This window comes from Pinus tabuliformis, chromosome 5_1 (assembly GCF_031772625.1).
Source record: "Pinus tabuliformis cultivar Carrire ecotype Pingquan chromosome 5_1, CPIR1, whole genome shotgun sequence".
Classification (NCBI taxonomy): Eukaryota; Viridiplantae; Streptophyta; class Pinopsida; order Pinales; family Pinaceae; genus Pinus; species Pinus tabuliformis.
Genome location: NC_142305.1, coordinates 530,722,845 through 530,750,328, shown reverse-complemented (window position 1 = coordinate 530,750,328; position 27,484 = coordinate 530,722,845). Strand labels below are relative to the sequence as shown.

At 36.5% G+C, this 27,484-nt stretch overlaps 1 protein-coding gene across 2 annotated transcripts in view; it reads right to left on the bottom strand.

Moving 5' to 3' along the window:
* The window catches only part of LOC149165871 (uncharacterized), a 41,294-nt gene that overhangs the window by 4,057 nt on the left and 9,753 nt on the right, over positions 1-27,484 (bottom strand). Inside the window, exons 1-8 of one of the 2 annotated variants that reach the window (XM_089432410.1) lie at positions 23,348-23,810; positions 10,669-10,743; positions 7,599-7,706; positions 7,336-7,496; positions 6,712-6,826; positions 6,431-6,585; positions 4,935-4,986; positions 4,768-4,836 (exon numbers count right to left, since the gene is read on the bottom strand). In XM_089432410.1, coding sequence (XP_089288536.1) covers positions 4,768-4,836; positions 4,935-4,986; positions 6,431-6,585; positions 6,712-6,826; positions 7,336-7,496; positions 7,599-7,706; positions 10,669-10,743; positions 23,348-23,689 — 1,077 coding nt within the window. In that variant the 5' untranslated portion in view covers positions 23,690-23,810. Of the gene's footprint in view, positions 1-4,767; positions 4,837-4,934; positions 4,987-6,430; positions 6,586-6,711; positions 6,827-7,335; positions 7,497-7,598; positions 7,707-10,668; positions 10,744-23,347; positions 23,811-27,484 lie in introns of those variants that run through there. The other variant, XM_089432409.1, reaches the window with a different exon arrangement.

Here is a 27,484-nt window from a genome sequence, read left to right as displayed (position 1 = left end):
GTAGAATGATTCTCCTTTTCAAATGCCAAATTCCAAATAGTGTAATTGTCAAATGCATTATGGACATTGATACCTTAATAATATAAATGTGTCATAATGCATAAAACCTAATGGTTCGCTTCATGAAATCATATTTTCATGAAGACTATCAATTAGGTCTCGTTGGAGTGGTTGTGGGATGGAGTGTTATCCTCCCCACACAAGTTGAGTTCACATTGAATACAATCCTGAAAATACGGTAAGGAACAGAAGGTTTTCCCCACGCAGTGTAACCTAGAAAACAAGTAATCCATGAAGACAGAACCCTAGAATAGCCATATGTTGAAATTTGGTACCGGAGGACAGGTGGTTCCCTAAGGCTTTGATCTTTGGCCTAGGGAAAAGTGTCCAAAAGAATTTAATTTTTCTCCTAAAGTAACTTTATAATTTTTTATAAAGTTAAATCTAATTTGAAAGTGACTTTAAGTGATAAAGTTACTAAGTCTAATTTTTAAAGTGACTTTTATAAAGTCAATGAAGAATTAGAAAGGAAAAGTGACTTTGGAAATAAATGACTAAGTGGGTCTTTATTAAAGTGGGGTGAATTAAAAAATAGAAAGTGAGATTTAAATGAGCATTTAATCTCAGCCATTGATCTAAATCTATTTCAGCCATTGGATTTAGGGATCACCCAAAAGTCATTTAGGGTTGGGTTAAGGGAGGAAAAGGAGGAAAAAGATCATTCATTCTTTCATGAGCAGATTGGGAGAAGGAGAGCAAGAGAGCAAGGGAGATTTCTGGACAAGGAGGAGAAAGAGGCAGCAGTTTGGCACACATACAGGCAGCACTTCAGCAAATCCGAACAGCATAAAGAACAAGCAGAAAAAGGCAGTTTTTGTGAGCAAAACAGTGGAAAAATTAATTTTCAGCACGAATATCGAGGAGGCGATTTTCTGCACATTTTTCGAGGGCTGTCCGTACAAGTCCGTACGGCCGTCCGTACAGTCCGTACAGTCTGTACGGTCCGTACATCCGTACAGTCCGTACATCCGTACATCTCGTACAGCACTTTTCAGATTGTCTGTTGGGCTGAAAACAGATAAGTTTTGCTTGCTGGAAATTTCTGTTTTTGCTGAAATTTATTTGCTGAAAATTTTCTCTGTAAAAAGGCATTTTCCAGAAATAAAGAAGAGCTCTCAAACTGGTTTTCCCCAAGAGTTGTAGGGGGTTTTTCCAGGGTCAAGTTGACCAAAAATCACTGAGTTTAAATGTGTTTTAATGGCTGTTTTTAATTGCTGATTTTTATTTCTGCAATTTCCAGCATTCTGAAAAGTTTCCAGAATTTGTGTTTTCAGCAATATTTATTTTTTTTCAGTCTGTTAAATGTATGGTTATGGGAATGGGCATTTAACTACATGGGAGAAATAAGGTGAAACTGAAAACCGGTGTGGGAAAGCAGATAATTTTACACCATATTGAAATAATAATGTTTATTAATATGCATCAAATATTATATGGGATTTGATTAATACAATTGATCGCTCTCCCTATTTCTACATACTTGCCCATAAGACATGAGTCATGACTATTCATAAGGAGTTGAATATTCATAAATAATTGTTACTTGTATTATTTAGTCTACATCTATTTACTATTTGCAATATCATCTAAGTTTAGCCTAATATTAGATATTCTACACCAGCACACTCCAACACTATGGAGTAGTTAAAGATTCAACCATCATCCTCAATCTGAGACTGCGAGGCAGGTGCAACGTGTGTGTGTGTGTGTGTTCTTGATCAAAATTTAAATATTTTATGTAGTTTTTGGTCAACCAATTTTGTGGTTTGGTTTAGCATAATTGTGTATAATTGTTTGGAATCATATGTAGTATGTACACACATGAATGTGTGTGTGTGTGTGTGTGTTCTTTCCCAAAATTTATATATATATATATAGCTGGTTTTTTAAGGAAAAAATTGGAGAAGAATAGCACGCTTTGGCGCTAGGGTTTTGACAGTCATTTTTGCAAAGAATGGCATTGTCGTCATGGACAAATCATCTAAAGGTTTCCATGGCAACTAGGGGCATGAGAGTATTGAACTGTGCAATGATCACAAGATTGGACGAGGTATGAGGGTTTGGGAGGGGGACTTTAGACCGAGGGAGCAGACGTGAATGGTGACAAAGGAGAAAAATGAAGGACAATGCGAGGAAAGGGACCGCACCTGTTGCGTGGTTACAGGTGGTTGGGGTTTCGCAGCTCGCCATTTGGTAGTGAAGCTCATCCAATCCGATCTCTGGACTGTAAGAATTGCCGATTTGGCCCCTGAAATCGTATTGGACGAGGCTGAGGAGAATGGAACCCTGGGCCAGGCACTGCAATCGGGTTGTGCAGTGTATTACAGTGCAGATCTCAGGGATAAGACACAATTGCTCAGAGTGCAAAGGTGGTTTCAAGACGTTGGAAATGCCTGTTGTGGAGATATTCCTAGGGCGAATCAAAAGTCCTCGAATGATTTCGATGTTACCCAATCGTTCATAGAGTCGAACGACTCTATCATTAGGCCATGTCTCTGGACAGAGAACGCTCTCGCGCCTACACTTTGAAGGTGCTTCCTCTATATATGGTGTTTTCTTGCTTAAATTCTACATGCATCAAGGATCCAAATCATATTGCATGGCAGAGAGCCCCCGCTTCTCATAAAAAAACACAAATCCAACGTTTAAGTTCAAATTCAAACAAAAGACAAGTAGAAGGGAGATCACAGGACGCAGATCCAGCGCAGTTGGTTCAGGTTTTTATCAAAACCATTACTGTGAAATCAAACATGCTAAGGGTCCGGGGAACGAATCTAGTGACAGATCTGAAGCAGAGTGTCCAAAATATTACAGGTATTCCTGCTTCTTTACAAAGTTTGATTTTTTTAGGAAAAGTGATGCAGGATTCGATCCATTTGGAAGACTATGGTATTCAAAGAAACGCCACAATTATCCTAAATTTAAGATTGCAAGGTGGTGCCCAGGAGTGAGCTTTCCACCTGGATCATCTTCGGCTGGAAAGGGTCCAGCATCGTTCAAGGATGCACTCAGAGGGAATGCTGCCACACAGGACAAACAAAACCCAAATCTGACAATACTAGGGTCGTAAATCGTAGAGAAGATGGAGAAAGCCCCAAATTTGTCCATAGAAATACCAGAGTAAGTGGTCTTTTCACTATTTTGCAAGCAAAAGCTATCATATGTCAATTTAATGGATATTGACCCAAATCGAAAGATCTAAATGAGTGGATCTACCTTAATTGGACCAGACAATGTGACATTTATCTGTGTGCAAAAGGGTTTTTTGTGGTTTAGTTTGATAAACAAAAAGACTTTGATTATGTCATAAATGAAGGACCATGGTTTTGGGGAAGGGCGGGTCTCTTTGTAACCCCATGGTTTCCAGGATTTGATGCTAACACAATGGTGGTTACAAAAATGTTGGTCTGGGTAAGGCTACATAACCTTTGCTTCCCTATTGGCACCATGAGGTCCTAGAAGGCATCGGGAACTCTTTGGGAAGTTTCCTAAAGATGGATAGCGAAAGAATGAACAAAGGTATATTCTCTTTTGCACGCATTTGTGTGGATATGGATTTAAGCAAAGGACTTCATGATCGTATTCAACTGACGCACCAAGATTACAAGTGGACACAGTGGTTAGATTTTGAAAATACCGCTTTTAGATGCCAGATCTGCCATCAAACAGGGCACTTGCAGAACACATGCAAACAAGCAAAGAAAAGGACAAAGAAAAGACTGCCAAAGCAAAAAGGATGCCAATTCTCAGAACCTCCATCTTCAGATGATGAGGATGAAGAAACGGATGAGACCCAGCAACATCCAGAAACACAAAATCAACAAAGTTCTCAAAAGGAGGGAGAAGAGAATTAGAAGGATCAAAAATAAACAGGCAGAGATTCCCAATAACTCAGCAGTGACTTTGACCCTTGAGAATCAATATGAGGAAAAGATCAACAATCAAGGATTAGGTGGAACTAAGCGATCTCATGTTTCTGAGAGCTCAGATTCAGATAAAGAAGGCATAAACCTTCCAAGAAATAATGACTGGCAATTGTTACAGCTACTCCATCCCTTGGGGTTTGGAAAAAAGTCCAAAAGAAAAAAGGCAGAAAAGAGAACCAGTTTATCTGGCCAATTGTAATTTTATTTCTTATTTTTTTTTTGTAGTTTTGCTACTTTGAGTGCTTAATGCACACTCACTGGTCCCTTGGGACAATTCAATGCACTTTGTGCATCTACTCAATGTAACTTTTTATTTTTATTAATAGAAAGTTGTTGATTTTCCCACAGAAACAAACAAACAAAAAAAGTATATATATATATATATATATATATATGAGAGAGACAGAGAGAGAAAATATTTAAATTTTGAAAAAGAACACACAAACACACACACACACGCACACATATATATGTGTGTGTGTGTTTTCTTTCAGAATTTAAATATGCTACATATTTTTTGGTCAACCGGTTTTGTGGTCTGCTTTATTTCCAGTTCAGGTTTTTTGGGTCAACCAGTTCAATGACTGCTCTGGTTCTGATAACTATGAAAAAAATAACCACTGTACTCTCAAATATACATAGCCAGCTTTCCCTGATCAATCATATGTATGTATGTATGTATGTATGTACACACACACATCTTGTACTGCCAAATGTAACAGCTAATACTAGAAAAAATTCCCAAAAAAACACTGTTCATATTAGGGCAGGATAAACTTACAGGAATAACTTCATCACTAATCTTAAACTTGTGTAGCTCTTGGGCTGTAATTTTCAATTTCTCTGCTGCCTGTATAAGAAAAATATAAATAAGACCAGAAGGAGAACTAACACTTTGTTCTGACTTTACCAAAAGATAAGAGAGAATGAATTATACTAACTATATACCTTAGGAGCAGCTTTAGCTGACTTATAAAGGATTGCAGCACACGCCTCGGGACTGCATTTTCCAGGCCAACACCAGTAAGAAACTCATTCCATATGGATCAGTTAGAATGCAAATGATCAGTAAAATGGCATGCATACTACAGGGAGCTAACATATAGAAAACATGAATAAGAGGATAGCAACAAAACAGAACCTATCATCCAAAATAATACAGGAATATCTCACTATGGCTAACCATGAATAGTAGAATGATAATCACCACAGATATAAAATGCTACACTTAAGTTTAAAAGAAATATCTCTGAAAGGATCACCCATACTGTTGAGTGGAGATGCCAGTTAGCTGCAGCAAAGACAAACACATAAAGCAGCCAGTGGAATACCCCACCATGTGCAAGAAAATGAAAACTTTAGGAATATCAAACATTTCTATGGTCCAGAAATTACACAAAAATAGATTTAGGAAAGACCAGAACTGTCTAAACATCTCTCTAAATGCACAATCAGACTAATGAGATATCTTAAGTACTGTCTGGGATTTCAAAATCTCTAGATTATTGGGAGGACCTCGTGAAGATATATAAATGCAGTCAGTCATCTTTCAACAATAGTCACAAACCCAATGTGGCCAATACATAAAACGGCAGTGGAGGCACAAGATTAATGCCTATTTTAGGCACAATATCAGGGCATGCCGACACAGACTAAGAAAATTGAGAAGCTTAACAGATTGATCTTGAGAAAGAGAAATGTTTAATTTTGCAGTTCAACTGATTTAGCAATCTGACATGCCTTCTGTTTCTCCTGTATCAAGTGTTTGAGATATTATCAATTCTTCAGTTTTGAAAATCTAACTACTGTATTTCATCATTTCCATAATAAAGTCACACTTGTAAATCAACATATGAACTCTATTGCCAGTGGAAAGTTGTACAATTCACAATTGATTCACAGTATCCAAGAAGAGGTACTATTAAATTCCTTAAGTTGTTTATTATCTATAATTGGTAAGGCACTACCAAATATGCTCTGAATTTTTACAGTGGAACACACTGGCAGACATTTTCAAGTGCATACTATGTATATGGTATTAAGATTATATCCCTTTAATAGATTTACTGTTCTGGCTGCAAATTTCCGATGGATATATATGCATTTAACTGAAGGATAATTGCTCCTAAATGTTTATTGATACACCCACAGAAAATCGAAGTGGGCAGAATCAATAAAATCTCAAGTGATTTAGATTATCAAAATGAAAAGCAACCTTATCAGTAAAATCTCCAGTGATTTAGATTATCAATATGAAAAGCAAACTTGAACATGTGCAAGAATTATGTAATAACCTCTCTGTTACAACATTAAATCCTTGTATTGTGATTTCATTCTAAATCCAGTACATTGAAATTTGAATCTAATCGAATCAAATAGTGCTACTTCAATTAACATTAATCCTCCTTGGCAATTATTGCTGGGCAGTGCTAGTTTGAACCTACCTGGCTACATAATACACTGAATTTTCTAGCATTAGCATTTTGTTACAGCATCCTATTGCAAGTGCTCCACCTGAACCACCTTCTCCAATCACAACTGTAACAACAGGAACCTTAAGGCCAAACATTGACCTCAAATTGTGGGCTATTGCTTCCCCCTACAAATAATAGCAGAGAAGCATTAAGGAAAAGGTACCATATTAGTAGAAAATTTGTTAAATACAATCATTTCCAGATATCTTAACGATCAAAATAAAGTGGTAAACAAAAGTCACTCAGTATACTTGGCCTTTTTCTTCAGACTGTTTCTCAGCATATGCGCCTGGAGTATCAATAAATGAAATAATGGGGAAACCATGGTGATCAGCATGCTCCATCATTCGCAAAGCCTTTCGATAGCTGCAATTTCATGCATGCAATATCATCAACTGACCTTGTTTACACTTCTACATAATAACAATCTTACAATCCTAGAAATGACTTATGAAGCCATTTTGGCACCTCCATGATGCATATTAGAAATTGAAACCAACTGGCTCGCAAAGATCCAAAATAAACAATTGAGAAGAAATTGTGTGCAATAAAATGATAAATTTGAAGAGGACCAGAACTATTGCTTTGATAAGCTGGTGAAAACAAGCAAATCATTCCCATGGCAAACTCAGGTTCCACATCAGAGACTAAATTCTGAATATAAATTTTAAGACCTTCCTATAAAGTACATGTGGGCACCACAATGGCCGAGAATTTCATGCAGACAAACATACATAACTCAGATAAAATAATTTCTTATCAATTGATCTAATCTGAGTTGAGCCCCTACACAAAACAGGTCAAATCAAATCATCCTAATGCAAACCACAGCATGTACACCTCACATGCTATATATAAAACAACAAAAGCATTACCCATGTGGAGTTGGCATTGCAAAATTTCGATAGATATTTTCCTTTGTATTCCGGCCTTTCTGATGTCCTATGAACATAAAGCTGATTCCATCTATGCTTCCAATACCAGTCACGATCGCCGGATCATCATATCCGGCACGATCACCATGTAGCTCCACCCACTAACAAGGAGAGAAGACACATATATTCTATGAACAATGAGAATGACAGAAACAGAATGCATATAACATATAGCTAAGAAAATACAATGGATGGCAATTTACCTTATCGGTAATGTTGAACACATGATCAAGAAAAGTAGGCCTATTTGGATGCCGTGCAACACTTAAACGCTGTATTGGAGTCAGTTGTGCATATAGATCTTTCACGACCTGAAAAAATTATTTGCCACAAAAATTAGAGAATAGATCGCCAAAGCCAAAAACAATAAAAAAAATTACTTTTCATCCCATAAATGAGTACAACAAAGTGAGGATTTTGAAATTTGGCCTGATAGTTAGTGGGGAACTAGTCAAAATTGCAAGGTCGCTCCCAATGGAATTAATATGTCCTCACATAATCTAGGCCTATGCATATTAACATATTCAAACATTAATGCTCCAGCACCATAATTATGCATCATCAATAGATTTTTATTGCTTTCTCATTACTACTTGAGGTTGATGAGGTCACTTCCCAAAATTCTACTCCAACTAGACCAGGATCCACAACTTAATTCCCAACTTTTTATTCTATCAACCTAGCCAAGTTCTCCATGGGTTCGAAGCATGCCTTTGAAACTTATTAAATACTAAGATGTTCCCCCTTTCAGGAGGCTTATACTAATTGAACAGGTTCTTAGAAGTTTTCTTTGGGGCAAAGACGATGGGATGAAAGGGTTTCTTTTGGTTACTGGATATTTTTGCACTTTGCCAAGAGATCAAGGTAGCTTGGGTCTTCTTGACATAAGATCTCAAGGTGTCAGTATTGTTGGCAAATGGGTAGTAGAAGTGGAGGGGAATGCACCCTGGCAACTCATGTTTTGTCAACAAATCCAAGAGGCTATTTATTTAGCTTACGAAAGGCCACTTTCAATTTTGTGACATAATTGGCGATGTAAAGGCCTTCATGCTTTCAATTTCAACTCTGCTAAAAAGGGTGTGAGTTTTGTGGCAGATAGTTTATAGTTTTCTCACATGGAAATATGAGGGTCCTCAAGATGCATCGGTCAATTTCAACATTCCAATCTCCTACAAGCTAGTTTGGTCTCTTGAACATGTTTTCTAGCAAATGATTAGCCAAAAAAGGTCTTTTCAAATTAAAGGATAATGGAATCGTGAGCATCACTAGAGGAAAACCTGTCACAGTCTTACCAAACTAAAAAGCTAAAAAAATAACTATTTATAAGTGCATTTGTCGAGTGATTCTTGGAAAATGTCCCTTTAAAATGCAGCATCATGGGTCAAGTATGTTCTAGTAGAATCATAAATGTAGTGGGAAGCCCTTTTACACTTATGCAGCAACAGAGATCTATTATTATATGGTGGCACACATCTAACATTGCCTCCTATTTGAATAAAAGGTGTTATGATATTGTGAAGCATGTTGGTTTAGCAGGTGTTAGTCCATTTGGACATCTCAATCTTCTTTCAAAGAGAAAGTATGGAGGTTGCTTATGCTTCATCAAAGGTTAGTAACTTAGTTGTTAAGACCAAGGTTCATAAACTTGGTGTTAGAAATGTTGCTTCCACCCTTTGTGGTAAGGATGAAACGGTTAAGCCTATTTTTTGGACATGCAAGTTGCAACCCTACCAAGACTTATCAGGCATCATTTCAAATTGAATTTCACTTCTTCTTTACTACCATACTCTCATGGAAAGGTCCTTTTCTAGGGGACACTTGGATGATTAGTGACAATACAAATATTTACGGCACATAGTTTGGCTGACTGTAAATGGATATCTATGTAAACACTAGTGTTAAACTACTTTTATCGAGGAACCATCTGGCCTTATCCTAGGAGAATTAAAGGTCTAAGGGGGGATTGGCTATGCTTCTTAAAGTCAACCTTAGTATCTTCCATAGAAATGTTGACTCCCTTCCTACTAGGCAACAAACTCCTATGCCTTCTTTTTTGGCCTTTTTAAGGTAAGAATTTCCTTGTACTCCTAGTTTTTGCCTGATGTAACTCATTATGTTCCATGATGTAATTATTTGTTCTATGAACTTATGAAGTAACATATGCTATATTTCACAATATATATATTGAAAAATGCAATTATCCTTTGTTAAAAACTTAAATTCAAAGGTTCAACATCTGAAAGGGTAACTTTTCATTCCAAATGGATCTACCATCTATATTTATCTAACCCTTTGGGCATGCCATTTCCATGAATCGTAAACTAGAACTGGATTAAATTCTAATTCATGACTTATTCTCCCAAGGAAAACACAGAGGTAAACCCAAGGGAAACTTCCTTGCATTCATGGATGGTATCCCTCGTGTAGATTAGTCTACCTCACCCAAGGAGATTCAAACTGGGCACCTGCGGCCCTGCCATCACAAAACTAGCCAAATGCGTAACATCATTGGCAGCAACCAGTTAAGGTAACCCCTTGGACTTCTAATTCATGACTTACCGTAAGCCTGTAGCATTTTCATGCATATTTTCTCTCAATTGAAATGGTATTCAAGCTTGGATAGTATTTTCCAAAACCATTGCCATATCCATTTAATCCTTCTCCTGCATATTGTTTATGATATCATTTATCCTTGCTTATCATTAACATATTTTGTTCTTATTTCCTAAATATGAAAGTATTAGGCTATTAGCAACAAATCCCTGTACAATTTGCTTAACTTTAATTTAGATGATATGAAATGATTCCATGCCTCAACTCTAGAATGTGGCATTGGTCTCTTAATAAATATTGACATGACACATACTCCACTCTTATTATACCTAAAATGAATTAATTTTCAACTTGGTGCCTTTCCTCACACTCACACTAAGATGTACTGAAAGATATGATGACAAAAGGGACTCAAGAATGCTAACAAAAGTTCTTCAAATTACCGAATTACACGTCCTGCACTCCATTTTCACAACATGCCATTAGAGAAAAAGCCAAAACTAGGGAAACTGCTATTAGAAACTAGTGTTCTCAATTATCTTGACATTCAATATTGTTATTAGACCACCTTCTTCTACGAAAAATTAATAAGATTACCCCATGTTTCACAACCACATCAGATCACAAGCATTTCAACTCATGAATTACCAACACAAACAAATAAAAAATTCAATGGCACAGTTGTAGATAAGAAAATAAAGATAATGGCATGGGTGGTACCTGCTCATATTTTTTCTCCAGCTCAAGAATCTGTTCACTGAAGTCCATGCCAGTCTCCTTTGCCAAATCCCTTACCTATTAGTTCCGAACAAAAGTAGTTGTAATGCATTAATATCAACTAGAATTTTGGATTGGCAAAAATACTTCACAAAATTACAATCTCAAACAAAACAAAAAAGTATACAAGAGGAACTACACAACTATTAGTATAATTTTAACATTAAAAAACAGCTGCCCCCCACCAAATAGTTAGTGTCTCATAATGAACCTTTTTTTATTGCAATCACTGTATAGCTATGAAATGTTACAACTAATAAATCAAACATTCTGCCTACAAAAATATATCAACAATTAAAAACCAATAGGCTTCATTGCACCGAAAGGTCTCCAGCCCAGTATGGTAGAGATGTTGTAATGTAATGTTTAACATTTTGACTAAGTCAAATTACATAAAAATAAATATAGACAAATTAAATTAAATAAAAAGATTAATGTAATATAAGCATTTTAACTCTATCAAAATAAAATAAAAAAAATAAAAATAAAAATGGACCATGGTATTGACAACCCATGGTATTCTTATGGGATATAGCCTATTTAAAGGGGGAAATTAAACCGCCTAGATCCATCTTAACTCCGGATCTACCAAGCGCCAAGAGGGATCAAATCTCTTAATATGCAAACCTCTTTTAGAGTGAAAAAAAAAAAAAAATTGATCCCTCTCAGCGCTTGGTAGATCCGGAGTTAAGATGGATCTAGGCTGGTTGTAATATTTGCTTGTATTTTTAGGAAAACCTATTTTTTGGCAAAAAATTATTGAAAAACCCTTTTGTACATTGAAAAAGAGAATTGATTGTCAACATACACCAATATGTTGTTTACAGCCAAAATAAGGCCCCACTGAGAGCTCTAGTGGACATCGAGCCACAAATAGCAGTGTATGAGTCCTAACACGCCATCTACTTTGTTGTCACTTCTTGGGAATGTTGCTTTAGCATATTTCCCAAGCACGCACCCTTTGCACACATCATTGTGTTCCATGCTAAGTTCTGGAACCAGTGTTGCACGAAGCGCCCCCCCCCCGGTTCCAAGCCCCGAAGCGCGTCCCGTACGGAAGCGCCTAGGAAGCTTGGCCGGAAGCGCGCTTCCGGATTTTTTAGCCGCTTCCTGGAAATTTGGAAGCGCCGAAGCGCGCTTCGTACGGCGCTTCCCAGACGCTTCCCAGGCGCTTCCGTACGCTTCCAGAAAAGCTTCCGGAAAAGCATTTAGAAAATCGTTTTTTTTTTTCAATTTTTTTTTAAATTTTAGGTGAGTTTGCTTGTTGGGGGTGGGTCCACCTTGGGTTAGGGTGACAAATGAAAGCAAAAAAAAATATAAATATAGCAGATGCTCCCTCATGGTAATGTTAAATTCTTAAAGTAAAAGTGACATTCTCCTTTATTTTTCATTTTCATCCTTTTACTTAAATTTTTAACATTACCATGAAATGACTCAGAATGTTTGAGAGTGGTTCCAGCCTCATTGGACTTCATATGGAGAAAATAGAATTTCATATCCTATTCAAAATTCAGCAGACTTAACAGTTTTCAGGTATTCAGGATCAATGGGATCGTGGCATTTCATTAGATTATATCAAGTATGAAGGTATGCGATTAGCATTTAATCAAGAGCACCAAGCCCTATATGTACCCTGGTGTTGGTGGTGTTAATTGTTGAACTCCTTTGTCACGCGGCACGCCCTTAGCAAAAAATTACCTTTCAATCAAGTCAAAATCATCGATCAAACATGTTAAGCTTTTTCTACCATATTTTAAGTCTTGAATTAGGTAGTTTGATCAAAATTGGGCAATGTTGACTAATATCCCTAGACAATCGAGGTAGAGGCAAAGGCTAGACAAGAGGAGAAGAATCTAGATTCTAGATCATTAATGTACAATGGATGTTATATCTATCTTGATTTATGCAAAAATATGCATGTTTTCATGTCTTCTACAATTAATTTGGTATTTGGGATGTTTGTTTTGAGTATAAATGCAAAAAAATATAAATATATATATATATATAGCAGACGCTTCCGCGGACGCTTCGCTTCCTAGATTTTTGGAAAATGACGCTTCGGCGTCCCCGCTTCCAAAAAATGCTTCCGCTTCGCTCCCGCTTCGTGCAACATTGTCTGGAACACCTGTTACTGTCTCCTTGAGCATCTTGAGTGCTCCATGATGTAAATGTCCCATTCTCCTATGCCATAACTCATTCAGTTCCTTCCAACTGCTACTATCAATGCCATTAGAGAATCAAGTTGCAACCTGTATAACTTGTTGCTTCAAATTCCAATTTGTTTCACCCTCTTCCAGCTTGGGTGTTTGACAAACACCTTCTTCCCTATGAAGTGGACATCATATCCCTTATCCTATAGCTAGGATATTGAAATCAAGTTCATACCCAATCCTTAGCGTTGGTACTTGCTCCTGACTCCCTCTGAAAATCGATGGTACCTCTCCCCACTGGAGTACACTTTGTTTTGTTTTCCATCGTAATCTGGTATGCTCCTCATTGTAACTACAGAAATATTCTCTATCTCCTGTCATGTGAGACACTTTGTTTTGTTTTCCATCGTAATCTGGCATGCTCCTCATTGTAGCTAGAGAAATATTCTCTAACTCCTGTGATGTGAGTTGACGCTCCACTATCTATAAACCAGACACCCTGTGAAGTTGAGCCTGATAAGCAAGCAAATTCATCCTCCAATCTAGAAGATAGTTCTGAAGCTCCCTGAATATCAAATAGATCAATGGCCACAACGGAAAATTTTGGGTATACTTTAGTGTGTTATGTCTCTTCCACCTGGCGCTAATTCTACTACTAAACTCTTCTGCTCCCACACAAGGAATCTGCTCAATGAAAATTGAGTTGTTGTTGCTCCCTTTTCTTGCCAGAATCACTCAACTGGCAAGTCGAATTTTTCTGCCAACCTGTACTGAAAAATCGAAGTTCCCCAAGCAATTTGAATTGCGTGGCTTAGGCTCTGCGCGGCATCCAGAAACTCGTCTTGTTGCTCCCTCTAAACAGTGAATGTCTGCCTCTGCTTCTGAGCTTCCTCGTCTAATCAATCACACTTCGATATCATGTGAAAATTTCATCTATTACAACAACTGGAAATTATTCTCCTAAATGTAAATTTAATTATGCAGTTTATTTGCTACTGCAAACAATGAATAAGATCACAACTACAATTTTCACTATAAAAATTCTGCAGAAGATAAAATGTTGGAAACTGAGAAATTTTAGCACACAATTTTAACACCGTTATTTTAGGACAGTTGTTCCCCCCCCCCCAGAAAAACCAATGCAACAGGTGAGAGTTTTATTATTATTCTTCAACAACAAATCTAAGTACAATAATTTGGATGTCAAACTGGAAATCCAATCTAAAAGAATCTCTGGAAAAATTCTTGTGAGTATTTTTCCTCACCCCACAGCTGATTTCAACTCCTGAAACTGGCCCTTCAGCAATTCGTCCTTCCTTCTGCGTAGTGCTTGCTTGTTGTTGCCTCTGGAAACTCCTGAAATTTACAACTTTGCTTCTCTCTAGGTTTGGAACCGATTCACTGGTCCTCATGATCAAAATCCTAGCCACCAGCTACTGAATCGATTGCTCCTCCAACTAGATCGAATTGCTCTCCTGTTGTAGCTTGCGCAGTCCTTTTGTAGTACCTCTAGGAAAACTCGCACTCCTTCAATTTGACTCTTTCGGTACTGGAAACCTCCACCAAAATACTGCCTCACTCCTCTGCCATCTACTACTCGATCTCTGGCTCAAATCCTCCTACCGAATCACTCTGCTACTGGAAGATCGATTTGCCTACACCACTAAGTGTTTGCACTGGTATGTTCTCCATCTACCCATCGACTTCCTCTTATAATCTCCTGTTGGACCTCCAACAGCCGAGATTAAAACTTAAACAAGGGCCCAGATTAATTCCTTGTCGATTTGTGTGAGTTTCTAGATGATTCACACCTTATCTCAATTAATTTTGATTGATTAACCCCTTTTCCTAAGTTTAGACTCAGGAAATAATTAAAAAAATAGACTAATAATCTAATTGAGACACTTCTAGGTGGAATTTCCAAAAAACGATTTCTGGTTATGGAGAACTCATGTGTTTTAGCCTCTCCACAAAATTTCGAGAATAGAACACCTCTGATGCTACAAAAACTAACAATGGCTACTGCCATAAATTAGTTGTACCTATATTGGTTTGACTTCATCTTTTCCTTTTAATCCCTGGATTTTGGCATCAAGCAAGAGCAAAGACAATCGTCAACGTCTCAAAAATATCACTATTCAAAATCAAATAATATAGAAATTGCATAGATTTTCATTATTTATCAAGGATTTCAAGGTGAATTCTTTTAAATGACTTTGAATTTCCAGATAAGGACTATAGGGATTATAGCAATATAGATGTTAAGCCTACGTCTACCGAAAAGGGAGGTCCCTTGAATTGTGAAGACAATACAGGGGAGACAAGGACGTTCCATGATTAGTTCTCCGTTATATTATCCGAACTTTGAATGTTGTGGAGATTTGAGTGATTTCATAAAGGTCAAAAAGTAGATTGTCCCAAGACCCATTGATCCGTAAATTGTTGTGGATATGCCACTGGACAATTTGTCACAACAGTTTCTGATAAAATTATATTTAAAATCTAAAATTCTTCACTATTACCTTTTTATTAGATCTTTGGATCTATAGATTAACTGATAATAGTGAATACATGTGAATTTAAAAGTATGCAGAAAATATAGAAAATCGAAATAAAATCTCACACACACATTTGACACACAATATGACCTGGGAAACCCTTTCAAGAGAAAAACCCAGTTGGAAGGTGAGGCAACTCTGCTCTCTTTCTTTGAATGGAAATATGGTTGCGAGTACAAAAAAGTATGGCCCGTGCGCTGCTATAATGCATGAATCCTCTTTGTGTGCTCTACCTCCTATCCCTCTTGGTTATTTTTGCTCAGCTATGGAACAAATGCACTCGAAAGAATGGAACTCCTTTTCCTCTTAGTGGCCCAATTATAACACAATCTGATAGCCTACTAGTGGTTAGGTTTGACTACCTCAACTCTTAACCAGAGTTACAATATAGAATTTTCTAGAGTCTTCTACATCATAATCACGTGGCTAGCCCCTTTTTCATGAATAATGGGGGCTGACATGGCATTCTCTCAAATTATGGTGGTGAAAACTGGAATGTCAACTTCTGAGTGCCATAACTTTCCCATACGGACTTAATTGACACAATTCTTGCCCTATTGTAAAGGTCTCTTTGTAGAATAGGAAAAAAAGGTGTTGCACTAAAGCAACAAAGTTTTACCCCCAAAAAACATCGTTTGATGCCTCAAAACGTTGCTAGAAGGTTTTAGACCCCAATTTGCCAAACTGGGTCCCACCAGTAAAAATGGTCATAAGCATTGATTCCTCCACTTTTTCCACTCTGAAAGCATTGATATGATGACAAACAATACAATGATACAATCTGGATCACACCTCCCTATTTTGGGAGGCTTTTGGTCCCCAAAAGATTCTATTCAATGAGGTGAGGAAATTTTTCCTCCACTTTCTCTCTAGTGTACCATTTAGCTTTGCCGGGAAGTTGTCATTTCAACCCAATATGCCAAACGCCATGTTGTCCCTATCTTGTAGTTCTGGACCTCTACTACAAAACTATATCTTTTGTCAACTCTGCTTGAGCATCTGGTGCCAAATCCTCCACAAAAGGTAGGACTTGTTCCTCTTCCTGATTTAGCATGGAAGGCTCATAGAGTTTCAAATTCTCTACATTCACAACTGAGTAAATGCGCATATATGGTGGTAAACTAAGTCGATAGGCATTATCACCCACCTTTTCCAGTATCTCGAAGGGACCATACCTCAGAGCCTTGATTTTCTTACCAGACCCCTATATCCTCTCCTTGTTCAACTATAGCGATACTTTGACTCCCATCTTAAACGATTTCTTTGTTCGATGTTGATCATGCCTAGCCTTATATTTCTCCTGTGACTTTTGCAGTGTCTCTTGTACCTGTATATGGATCTGCTTGATCTTCTCTATAAATTTTTCAGCCCTCAAGGCATCTCCTGTAAGATCTTCCCTCACTCCTCCTTGTTGTCCATATGCAATGTCCAAAGGTGAAGGCGACAAATATCCAAACCAGGTTTTAAATGGGGGGTTTCTTGTAGAAGTGTGAACTGCTTTGTTGTAAGAATGTTGTATATATACCAAATTTTCATCCCAGGTTTTCAAATGTTTTTGGTTGTATCTTCTCAAAAGATGCACCAAAGTCCTATTGACTATTGTCTGCCCATCTGTCTGTGGATGGAATGTTGTAGATCTTTCCAACTTCGTGCCCATCTTCTCGCACAATGTAGTCCAAAATGTACTAAGAAATTTTTTGCTCCTGTCTAAATAATTCTCCTTGGTATCCCAAAGTGCACACAAACCTATCCAAAGAACAAGTTTGTTGCTTCTTGGCCATTGATGGTATTCTTACAAGGCATCAAAACACACATCTTGCTGAACCTATCAACTATCACGAACAAGTAGTCATGTCCCTTCCTGGTTGTTGGTAAACCTCCTACAAAGTCCATGGAAACGTTTTCCCAAAGGTGAGTGGATACAGGTAAGGAATGATATAGACCCTGTTTCCTGTTGCTAGGCTTGTTGGTACAACAAAGCATGCATCCTCCTATGAACCTAGCTACATGCTCTTGCATCTTGGGCCAATACACATTACTCTGCAAGTTGGCGACGGTCTTCCCTACGCCAAAGTGCCCTGCAACCTTGGAGGTGTAAGCCTCTCTAATCAGCTACAATCGCTCACCTTTAGGAACACATAGCCTATCCAGCCTGTAAAGTAACCCATCCTGGAGATGGTAGTCGACAGTGTTGTTGCAATCATGCACATGACTCTGACTTTGAAACTGTTGAAACACCTCCTTGAAGTCCTCATCCTCTGAATATACCTCTCTATATGCATCATGGGTGAATGGCTCCATGTGCATAAGAGTCCCCAAAGTTGTGATCTTTGATGTGGGTGGCCTTGAGAGCATGTCAGCCAACTTGTTTGTGTTGTCCTTCTTGTACTTGATCACCAAATGAAATTGTTGTAGAAACCCCATCCACTTGTAATGCCTAGTCTGTTGTAGCCTACTCTAGGCCTATAAGTACTTTAGTGGTCGGTAGTCTGTGTGGATTATTATCTCCTTTCCCATCAAATAGTGCGTCCACTTCTTCACAACTCGCACCAGGGCATAGAGTTCCTTGTCGTAGGTAGGCTAGTTAAGTTCTACCCCATGAAATACTTTAGAATGGTCCCATACAGGCCTTCCTGCATCAACACCGCTCCCATAACATACTCACTAGCACATGTCTCCACTTCAGAGGGTTGTTGAATGTTTTGTAATGCTAGAACTGGTGTTTGATTGATCTTCTTCTTTAGTTCCTCAAAAGCCCTTTGCTAACCCTTTCCCCACTAGAAACTCTTACCACTTGTTGTTATGGCATGGAGTGGTGTTGGTACTGCTGAAAATAAGGCTATGAATTTCTTCAGTACTGTGTTGCCCCAATGAAACTCCTGACCTCAAAAACATTAGTAGGCACCAACCATTTCATGATGGCCTCCATTTTGGCAGGATCTATCTTTAGTTCTCCTCCACCTATCATATATCCCAGATACAACAAAGATTGTAATGCAAACTCAAACTTCTTGAGATGTGCTAGCAGTTGGTGCTTCTTTAATGTCTCTAGCACCTGCGTCAAATGTGAGATGTGTTCCTCTAAGGTAGCATTGTATGCCAGAGTATCATCCAAATAAACAATAACAAATGAATCTATAAAAGGGTGCAGTACATCATTCATTAATTTCATAAATGTAGTTGGTGCATTACATAGGCCAAATGGCATGACTAACCACTCATACAAACCTTGCCTAGTTTTGAAAGCGATCTTCCAGGTATCTTCTTCTCTGACTCGAACCTAGTGATATCCAGAGTTTAAGTCTAGCTTGGTGAAATGTTTTGCTTGCTGTAACTAATACAACAGATCACCTATCCTGGGCAGAGGGCACCTATTCTTGAGCATGATTATGTTCAACGCCCTGTAATCTATACACATTTGCCAAGTCCCATCCTTCTTTGGCACAATGATGATGGGTGACCCGCATGGTATGTACTTAGTCAAATGGCACCCTATTCTAGTAGTTGTCACAATTGTTTCTTCGCCTAACTTGCTTCTATAACAAACTATTTGTATAGCCCAATGTTTGGAAATGGGGAGTCCAGCATTAGTTGGATCTCGTGCTCCACTTCCCTCTTAGGTGGTAATTTGGTAACCTTTTAGACTCTCAGAACGCATCCATGTATGTTTATAGCAACTCTTCTTGTTCATGTTTCTGGTTCTTAGTACACCCCTCCAAGGATGTCTTGCCTCTTACTGAGTCTTCTACAGACTGATTTTCTATTAAAAACAATAAAACATACTTCTTGTTGAAACCAATCAATTTTTGGCTTGGTTGGCACTTACCAGTGTTATTTTCAAATTGCCCTTTTGCATATTGATGGTGAATGATTTTCCATCCTTGACGAGTCGATACCGGTTGGCTCTCCACATGAATATTGCATCTATGTACATGTAGGGACTCCCAAACATGACTCCGCATACATAAAGGGGAACCACATCTAGCTCTACTTCATCAATAAAATCAGCACTGATGGCAAATCTAATTTTGCTTTGTTTAGTTACCTTCAACTCTGCATCCTTATTTACCCGTCCTAGTGGATATGGGCTTGGATGATCACGAACTCTCAATCTCAATTCCTTGACCAGCGTTGTTGCAATGAGAATTGCCTGCAATCTCGAGTCAAACAAAGAATCAATCTCAGTCTTCTTGACCTGTATATTTATATGGAAGAGTTTGGTCATTTCTCTTTTCCTGTTGTTGAAGGCTACTCAAATTCACCTCCTTCTACACTGATGTACAATCGATCTTCTCATCCACATTTGAGTTGCTTTCCACTTGGTTGGTCAAATCAGTGGCCATGAGATTCTTCTTCTTATTCTCTTCTTTTTGCTCTTTGGGTTAAGCTCTGGATGAATCTTTCAGCACTTCTCATCTATATGGTCATCAATGTTGCAATGGTTGCAGTGGTTGTTGGGATCTTTGCACTAGCGTGTTGTCTTTGTCGTCTTTTATCTTTTCCCCCATCTGCTCCTTCTCCTCATTAGAAGCGTGGTGTTACTCCTTCTGCTTTGATCCACTTGATGACGCTTTCTTCAAGGCTGTGTTCTCCAAGTATTGTGCTTGTACACAAGCCCCATCCACCAATTTGGGCTTGAACAACATCACTTGCTCTCGCAGATGGCGATGTAAACCCCCCAAATACTTGAGGAGTACATCTCGGTTCTTTGGGGAGATACCTAGCATTATGGCCATCTTTCTGAACTCTATGGTATACTATTGCACACTTTGCCCTAGCTTTTACTCGAAGTAGTGCCATCGGATCCACTGGTCCTCTACATACCAAATAGGGTAAAACTGTGACTTAATGAGGGTTTTGAAGTCCTCCCACTTAGTCACTATTAAGGCTCCCTCCAAAATCGGGGTCTCAATTTGTTGGCCACTGAAATACAATTCTAGTTGTTGCAACTAGTGCATTAGCTTCACAGGGTCAATCTCATTGTGGTATGGCTTGATATCAACCTTTACTTCCATTTTAAGCAGGGATTGTGATTGATTCACGGCACTCGAACTAGGTTGATCTTTTCCAAGATTTTTCTTCGACCGGTTCTCCATCTCTCCTCAATCTCCTAATCCCCCTTTTGATTTGTCCTCTGCATTTGAACCCCCATCTTCTCCAAATATCCCAAGGTTATTGCTCAAAGCCACCATGAGGAGATTTACATTAAGATTTATATAAACAACTTGTTGTTCCAACTACGAAAACCTCTCTACAAGCTCACGAGAGTTATTCCCAGATTCGTCGGCCATGATTAGGGTTTTACAACTTTTGGCCCATCTGATTTAGATCCCCTGCAAATCTCCACAATACACCCAAAGAAACTTGCTCTGATACCAAAATGATCTGTAAACTATCGTGGATATTCCACTGGACAATTCGTCACAACAGATATGATAAAATTATAGTTAAAATCTGAAATTTAACACTATTACAATTTTATTAGAATTTTGGATCTATAAATTCACTGTTAATAGTGCATGCATGCGAATATAAAATTATGCAAAAAATAGAGAACAGTGAAATAAAATCTCACACACACATTTGACATGCGATATGACTCGGGAAACCCTTTCGGGAGAAAAACCAAGCTGGAAGGTGAGGTCGCTCCGCTCTCTTTCTCTTAATGGAAGTATGGCCTATCCTCTCTGTTTACTCAACCTCCTATCCCTCTTGGCTATTTTTGCTCAACTATGGAACAAATGCACTCAAAAGAATGAAACCCCTTTTCCTCCTAGTGGCCTGATTATAACACAACCCAATAGTTTACTAGTGGTTAGGTTTGACTACAATATAAACTCTTCTAGAGTCTTCTACAAGAGCTACAGTTTAGATTTCCTTGTTGGGATCAAAATTCCACTTCAACTGTTTGAAATCCATCTGCCCAAAACTAGGTCTTCTTTTTGCAACTGGCAACCTAATCTAAGCTTATTATTGAATCCATTATCAACCTCCTCACTGATTTGGTCGATGCTCTTTATGTTATTCACATGCTGGTTGTGATGTGGAGAAACAGGATCTACTGGTACTTTGTGGATATCAAGAGCTTCTATGATACAAATCAGTCCTAGAAGAACTCTTTTCTTCAGTGCACTTGCCCTTACAGTGGAATATGGAGGCAGTCTCGGGCTCTCTGGTGGTAAAGAACCATATTGCTTCCAGGAAAGATTGTTCTTTAAAGAGAATCTAACCCTCTTGACTTTTCTCTGTACACATTTATCAGTAGATGCAATGCCACAGAAAAGATCAGATCAGAAAAAATGTTATTTTTCATAAGAATTTGCCAAACTTAAACTTTTAGTGAAACTATTTTCTCAATTCTACACCAATTTCCTCTTCTTTGATCCAGTTTGCAAAGGAGAAACAGAAACTGCCAGAAATGGTATTGGTGAAGTGCAATGATTGAATTCAATGCAGCTCAAGATCTGAATAGCCTGCAGTAGAGTGAGATTATTAATGTGGAACAACATCCCACCACAGGGATATGCCACCGTAGTGGAGGCTTGTAGATGAATGAAACATCTGTAATCTCTAAATCACCAGAGTTTCCATTGACAAATTCCATTCCAAAGTCAATGGCATCCTGATAACTGCATGCATAGGGTGACCTCACAAAATCCTGTATCTCTTCTGCTTCAGCACTAAATTTTTATTCAGAAATTTTGGCAAATACCAGTTACCTCCTTTCCCTCGGATCTGAATGTCAAAATTTAATTGATGTTAAAGTATTGAGACTTCCCTAATCCAATTTTATTATTGAATTCATTCTCAACCTCTTTGCTGATTTGGTTGATGCTCTCTATGTTATTTGCATGCTGGCTGTGATGTGGGTGGAGAAACAGAATTTGCTTTCATTTCCTGGATAGCAAGAGCTTCTCTCTCTACAGATTCCTCTGCATATATATGGTAAAATATATTTGGTTTCATAACCCTCTCAAAAGAAATCAAGATCCCAGAGAGAGTTAAAAGTTTATTAAGGCCTTTAAACTCTTTTGTAAGTCAAGCAGAACATTTCAATTATCTTGCAAGGTAGAAGGAAATGTAACCAACTGACAGACACTGCTTGACAGAGCAATGGATCCAAGGTTTTCCATATTGTCATCAACATCTTGTCCTTGCCTGAATTGGATGTTTATCTACAGGCAGTAAAAACAAAAAAGTCACGTCTTCCATGAACCAATTTACAAGCTCAGAATCCGTTCCATCACAGATACAAAACACATGCCGTGAAAAATACAACCAAGTAAGAGATAAACCTTATCTAGCTTGAAATGATCAATCCCCCTTCATGGAATGATCCTTTTAGTGAAAGGACTGGTAGCCAAGTAAAAGATAAAACTTGTCTAGCCTCAAAAAATCAACCCCTCCTCCATTCTCTTCTCCAAGTTTAAGACTGTTAAAAGCTTTCAAATTAAAGCACAATAACAGAGGCGGACTATGAATCGATAACTTCGTTACGTTTCAAAGTAAATTAAACAACTTAACAGCAGTTTTCACTTTCTCGGGACAAATGAACAACTAATTTAAACAAAAAATCAAAACAAATTTAACTGCAATTGAAAGTTAAAACATAAAGCATACTCAAATAGAACGTAGCAAGCAATCGACAACGTACACGCGATCAAATCACAGAACTAAACAGAAGCCAAGTTAACGGCAACATTTAGCTCAAACTCAGAATTCTGTTACTTTTTTCTTAAGCTCAACTGCGATCCATTTAAAGAAAATTTAAGTAAAACCTCATAGAATTAAGCTGAAGCAAACTTTAACCTCCTCACCACAAACTGGAGAAATTCGAACTAAAGAACAAAGTATTTCAAAGTGATGTAAAACAGAACCAGATCGACAACAGAATGAGTTGAGAATTTGACTTACCTCCGCTATTTTTTTCTCGATATCGGCAATTGGCCTCTCGAAAGGGAGGATGAAGGGCTTAGGCTTGGTAGACAGAGGCTTGAAACTTGACAAGTATCTCAGGTATCCATCTTTAAGATTTCCGTCGATTTTCTCCGGCCACGGATACTCAGTCTCGCGGCCTTTCTTCCCCTTCCGGATCTTATAGCCCATAAAAACACGGGAGACGACAGATCGCGGCAGTCGAACCCTGAACCTCTCTGCGGCAATTGGAGATGCAGAGGCGCCATTGGCGTTGGCGCTCAGGGACTCACATCTCGTATGACCGTAGCGTAATGCGGGGGAGAAGGTGCAGGAATCCATTGTGCAGGAACTTCGGAGGAATGAAGAAGCGTGAAACACATATGTCACGGACAGTATAAGAGAATAGCCTCAATGTCATCGATCGAGAGTGGTAGCGAAGGGGACAGAGTTGGTGAAGCGGGTGGACACATGGCGTGGAGCCGTTCGTTTGGCCCCTTAGCTGATTTTACGAGGTCTTCCATCCTCCGGTTGTATTATTAAATAATTTAGTTGAAGATTTAGTTGGCATTTAAGTCCATTGCTTCTCAACTGTTAGGAGACGAAGACCGCCATTTGGTGTCACACTCTAGGAAGTTGTTGATATTGAAATAGAAAACTATTTGCAAACCCAAGTGGTCAAAGATCTGTGTAGTTAGTGTTTTTCGAATAAAATACTAACAACATCGTACGCCACAGAATACACAATCTAACAATGAGGTTTACATTCAGAAGGTTTTAACCTCCAAATATAAGTAAAAGTACATAGAGAAGGTTTTAACAACCAAATAAAAGGAGTTTATAACAATTTAATTAAAAAATTATGTATTCAACTAGGTGGGGTGTGACTATTGTTATAGTGCTAATGTTGAAAGAAAGGAGGATTTTTTTACTAGTAAGACATTCGTAACAGATTTAATAAAATCTAGAAGTCTTTTGGAAACTAAAAACTTCATACAAACTAAACCACAAACAAAATTAATATGCATCTCTTAAATAATATAAATATAATTATATTTATATTATCACAATTTAAGTCCCTTAAAGTATATGTATTATTAACTTTATACTTACCAAAAAAATATTTATTTTATAAATATAAATATAAATATATATAATAAAAAATATGTATTTTTAAATTTATAAAAAAATTAGAATTAAAATATTTATTTTATTAATATAAATATATATAATAATAAAAAATAGACGAAAAAGTATACTAAAATTAAAGCATTCACAACAGTTGCAATGAGTTCAACTAAACTAAATAACCACAACTTAAAAAAAAACAAACAAACACACATTTATTTTACAAATATAAATATAAATATATATGATCGATGAAAAGGGTATACTAAAATTAAAGCATCCACAACAATTGCAAACATTTATTTTACAAATATAAATATAAATATATATGATTGATGAAAAGGGTATACTAAAATTAAAGCATCCACAACAATTGCAATGAGTTCAACTAAACTAAATAACTACGAGCTTCTGTTGCAACAAATCCATAAGCTAGCTTGAACCATGAATCCATACATCCACCACACATTGACGCAATAATAATTGGACAACTACTCCGCTTTAATTTCAACAACTACGCGTATCGAATTGTGAATATCATAAAGCCTTACAACAAACAACTGTCAATCCACTGGCCAACTAACTTCATTCCAATGTCAAGGTGATGTATAAATATCTTTAAAACATAAAAACAGATTGTCGTCTTGTCATATTTTATATAATAAATAATTTTATAAAGTCTAAGAAGAGAAAAGGATAAAAAGTAGAAGATATTTTGTTATTTATAAATACGTTTTTAAAGATGTTTAAATTGAATTTTAAACATAATCAAGAATTTTGTCGGCGTATAAAAAAAAAAGAAATTTACATGATTTTAGTAATAATATTTTTCAAGTGAATAAATCGTTTTTTATTTAACATTTAAATGAATCTTAATTCAAATTTAAAATAATTATAAAATCAAAAAAATATCATCTTATTTTATTTATTTTATTTTTGCACTGAGAGGCTCATTTCTAGTATGATCTTTGGTCTCAGCTCATTTTACAACCTAGTATGATCTTTGAGCCCAGAGACTCATTCTAAAACAGTATGAGAGGATGTGTAAGTTTGTTTGTCCATCCATGCCCATTTAAAATTAAAATTAAAATTATTATATTCTAAATAGAAAAATAATGTCGGCTATAAATAATAAAAATATGAATATGTTGTAAAATAATTATTAGTAAAAAAATGTGTGAATCAGATATTTAAATCTTATACTTTTCAAAAGTATTTTAAAAATAAAAATATGAATATGTTGTAAAATAATTATTAGTAAAAAAAATGTGTGAATCAGATATTTAAATCTTATACTTTTCAAAAGTATTTTAAAAATAAAAATATGAATATGTTGTAAAATAATTATTAGTAAAAAAAAAGTGTGAATCAGATATTTAAATCTTATACTTTTCAAAAGTATTTTAAAAAGAAATTTAAATAAAATATTTGAAGATCTATGTTAACTAAATATCTTATACTTTTCAAAAGTATTTTAAAAATAAAAATATGAATATGTTGTAAAATAATTATTAGTAAAAAAAAAAATGTGAATCAGATATTTAAATCTTATACTTTTCAAAAGTATTTTAAAAAGAAATTTAAATAAAATATTTGAAGATCTATGTTAACTAATTTATGTCGATATTAACCTTATAAAAAATAATAATAATCTTATACTTTTCAAAAGTATTTTAACAAGAAATTTAAATAAAATATTTGAAAATCTATGTTAACTAATTTATGTCGATATTAACTTCATAAAAAATAATAATAATAATAATAATAAGTTTTTATCGTTAAAATTTTTATTTGGTCTTATATATACTTTATTTAGCATTCAAAAATATAATTTAAATAATGAAAAATAACACATTGTATTTTGCACTCTAAAAAAATTTGACCCTTAAAAAATTTGATCCCTCTCTACTCATGTTAAATCTAAACTTAAAATAAATCTATGCTGGTATATAATAAGTAATTGTACAAAGTTTAAGAGAAAAAAAAAAACAACTTAAAACAATCTCTTTGTCTATATGCACTGTGTCTTTTGTATATCAGTGCAACCATGTTTGTATTGGTTTTGGGTTATGTACATGTTATGAGAGTTAATGTGTCAAGGTAGTATGACAAGGTATTAAGGTAATCAAATTTTAAAAATGTCGATTAGGTCGGAATACATGACTAGAAAGCTTATCACATTTAAAATAATATCATTTAGTCACTTTGATTTGTATTAAGTGTAAATTTTAGGGTTAATATTTACATGTGAATTAATTTTCCATGATTTTTTCAACGAAAAAAATGTCAATTTTTATAATAAAAAAATGTCAATTTTTATTTTTTATAAAAATGATTTGTCTAAATTTTAATATAAAATTATTTTATCTTAAAAATAGTCAACCTTATATAGAGAGCGTATATAAAAACATTATAAATTTTAATAATTTTATAAATACATCAATAAACATTTTATAATTTGCATAGTGAGTAAAATTTGTTAAATATTTCATAATTTGCATAGTGAGTAAAATTTGTTAATATTTGTAAGCCTAGCTGGTCCAGGGCGGACCTATTTTATACAGTCAAGTGCATGTAAATAACGTAAGATACATTTCCCGGTGTTGACTTCGTGACATAAGGCATGGCAAGGCCCTTACACGTGACTTAGGCATGGCAAGACCAAGTGAATCTAGTTCTAGGCGGACCTATTTGAAGAAGAAAGGCCCTATAAGGTAGGTAGGGGTAAATACTTCCTTGCCCTCAGAAGCGCAAGCCCTCCGGACCTTCTAGGCCATTTGAAGAAGAAAGGTAGGTCTTCTTCGGGGTGAATACTTCGTTCCTTCCAGCCAGTAAGGCCTTGAAAGGTCTGGTCCTTTTAGGGACTTCGAGAAGGCTTCGGAACTAAGGTATTCTTTTGAAAGGTCCTGGAAGGGAAAGGACTTATAACCTGAAAGGCCCTTGCCCTCAGAAGCGCAAGCCCTCCGGACCTTAAAATAATTTTCAATCTCATTAGTGTGCTCTTTACAT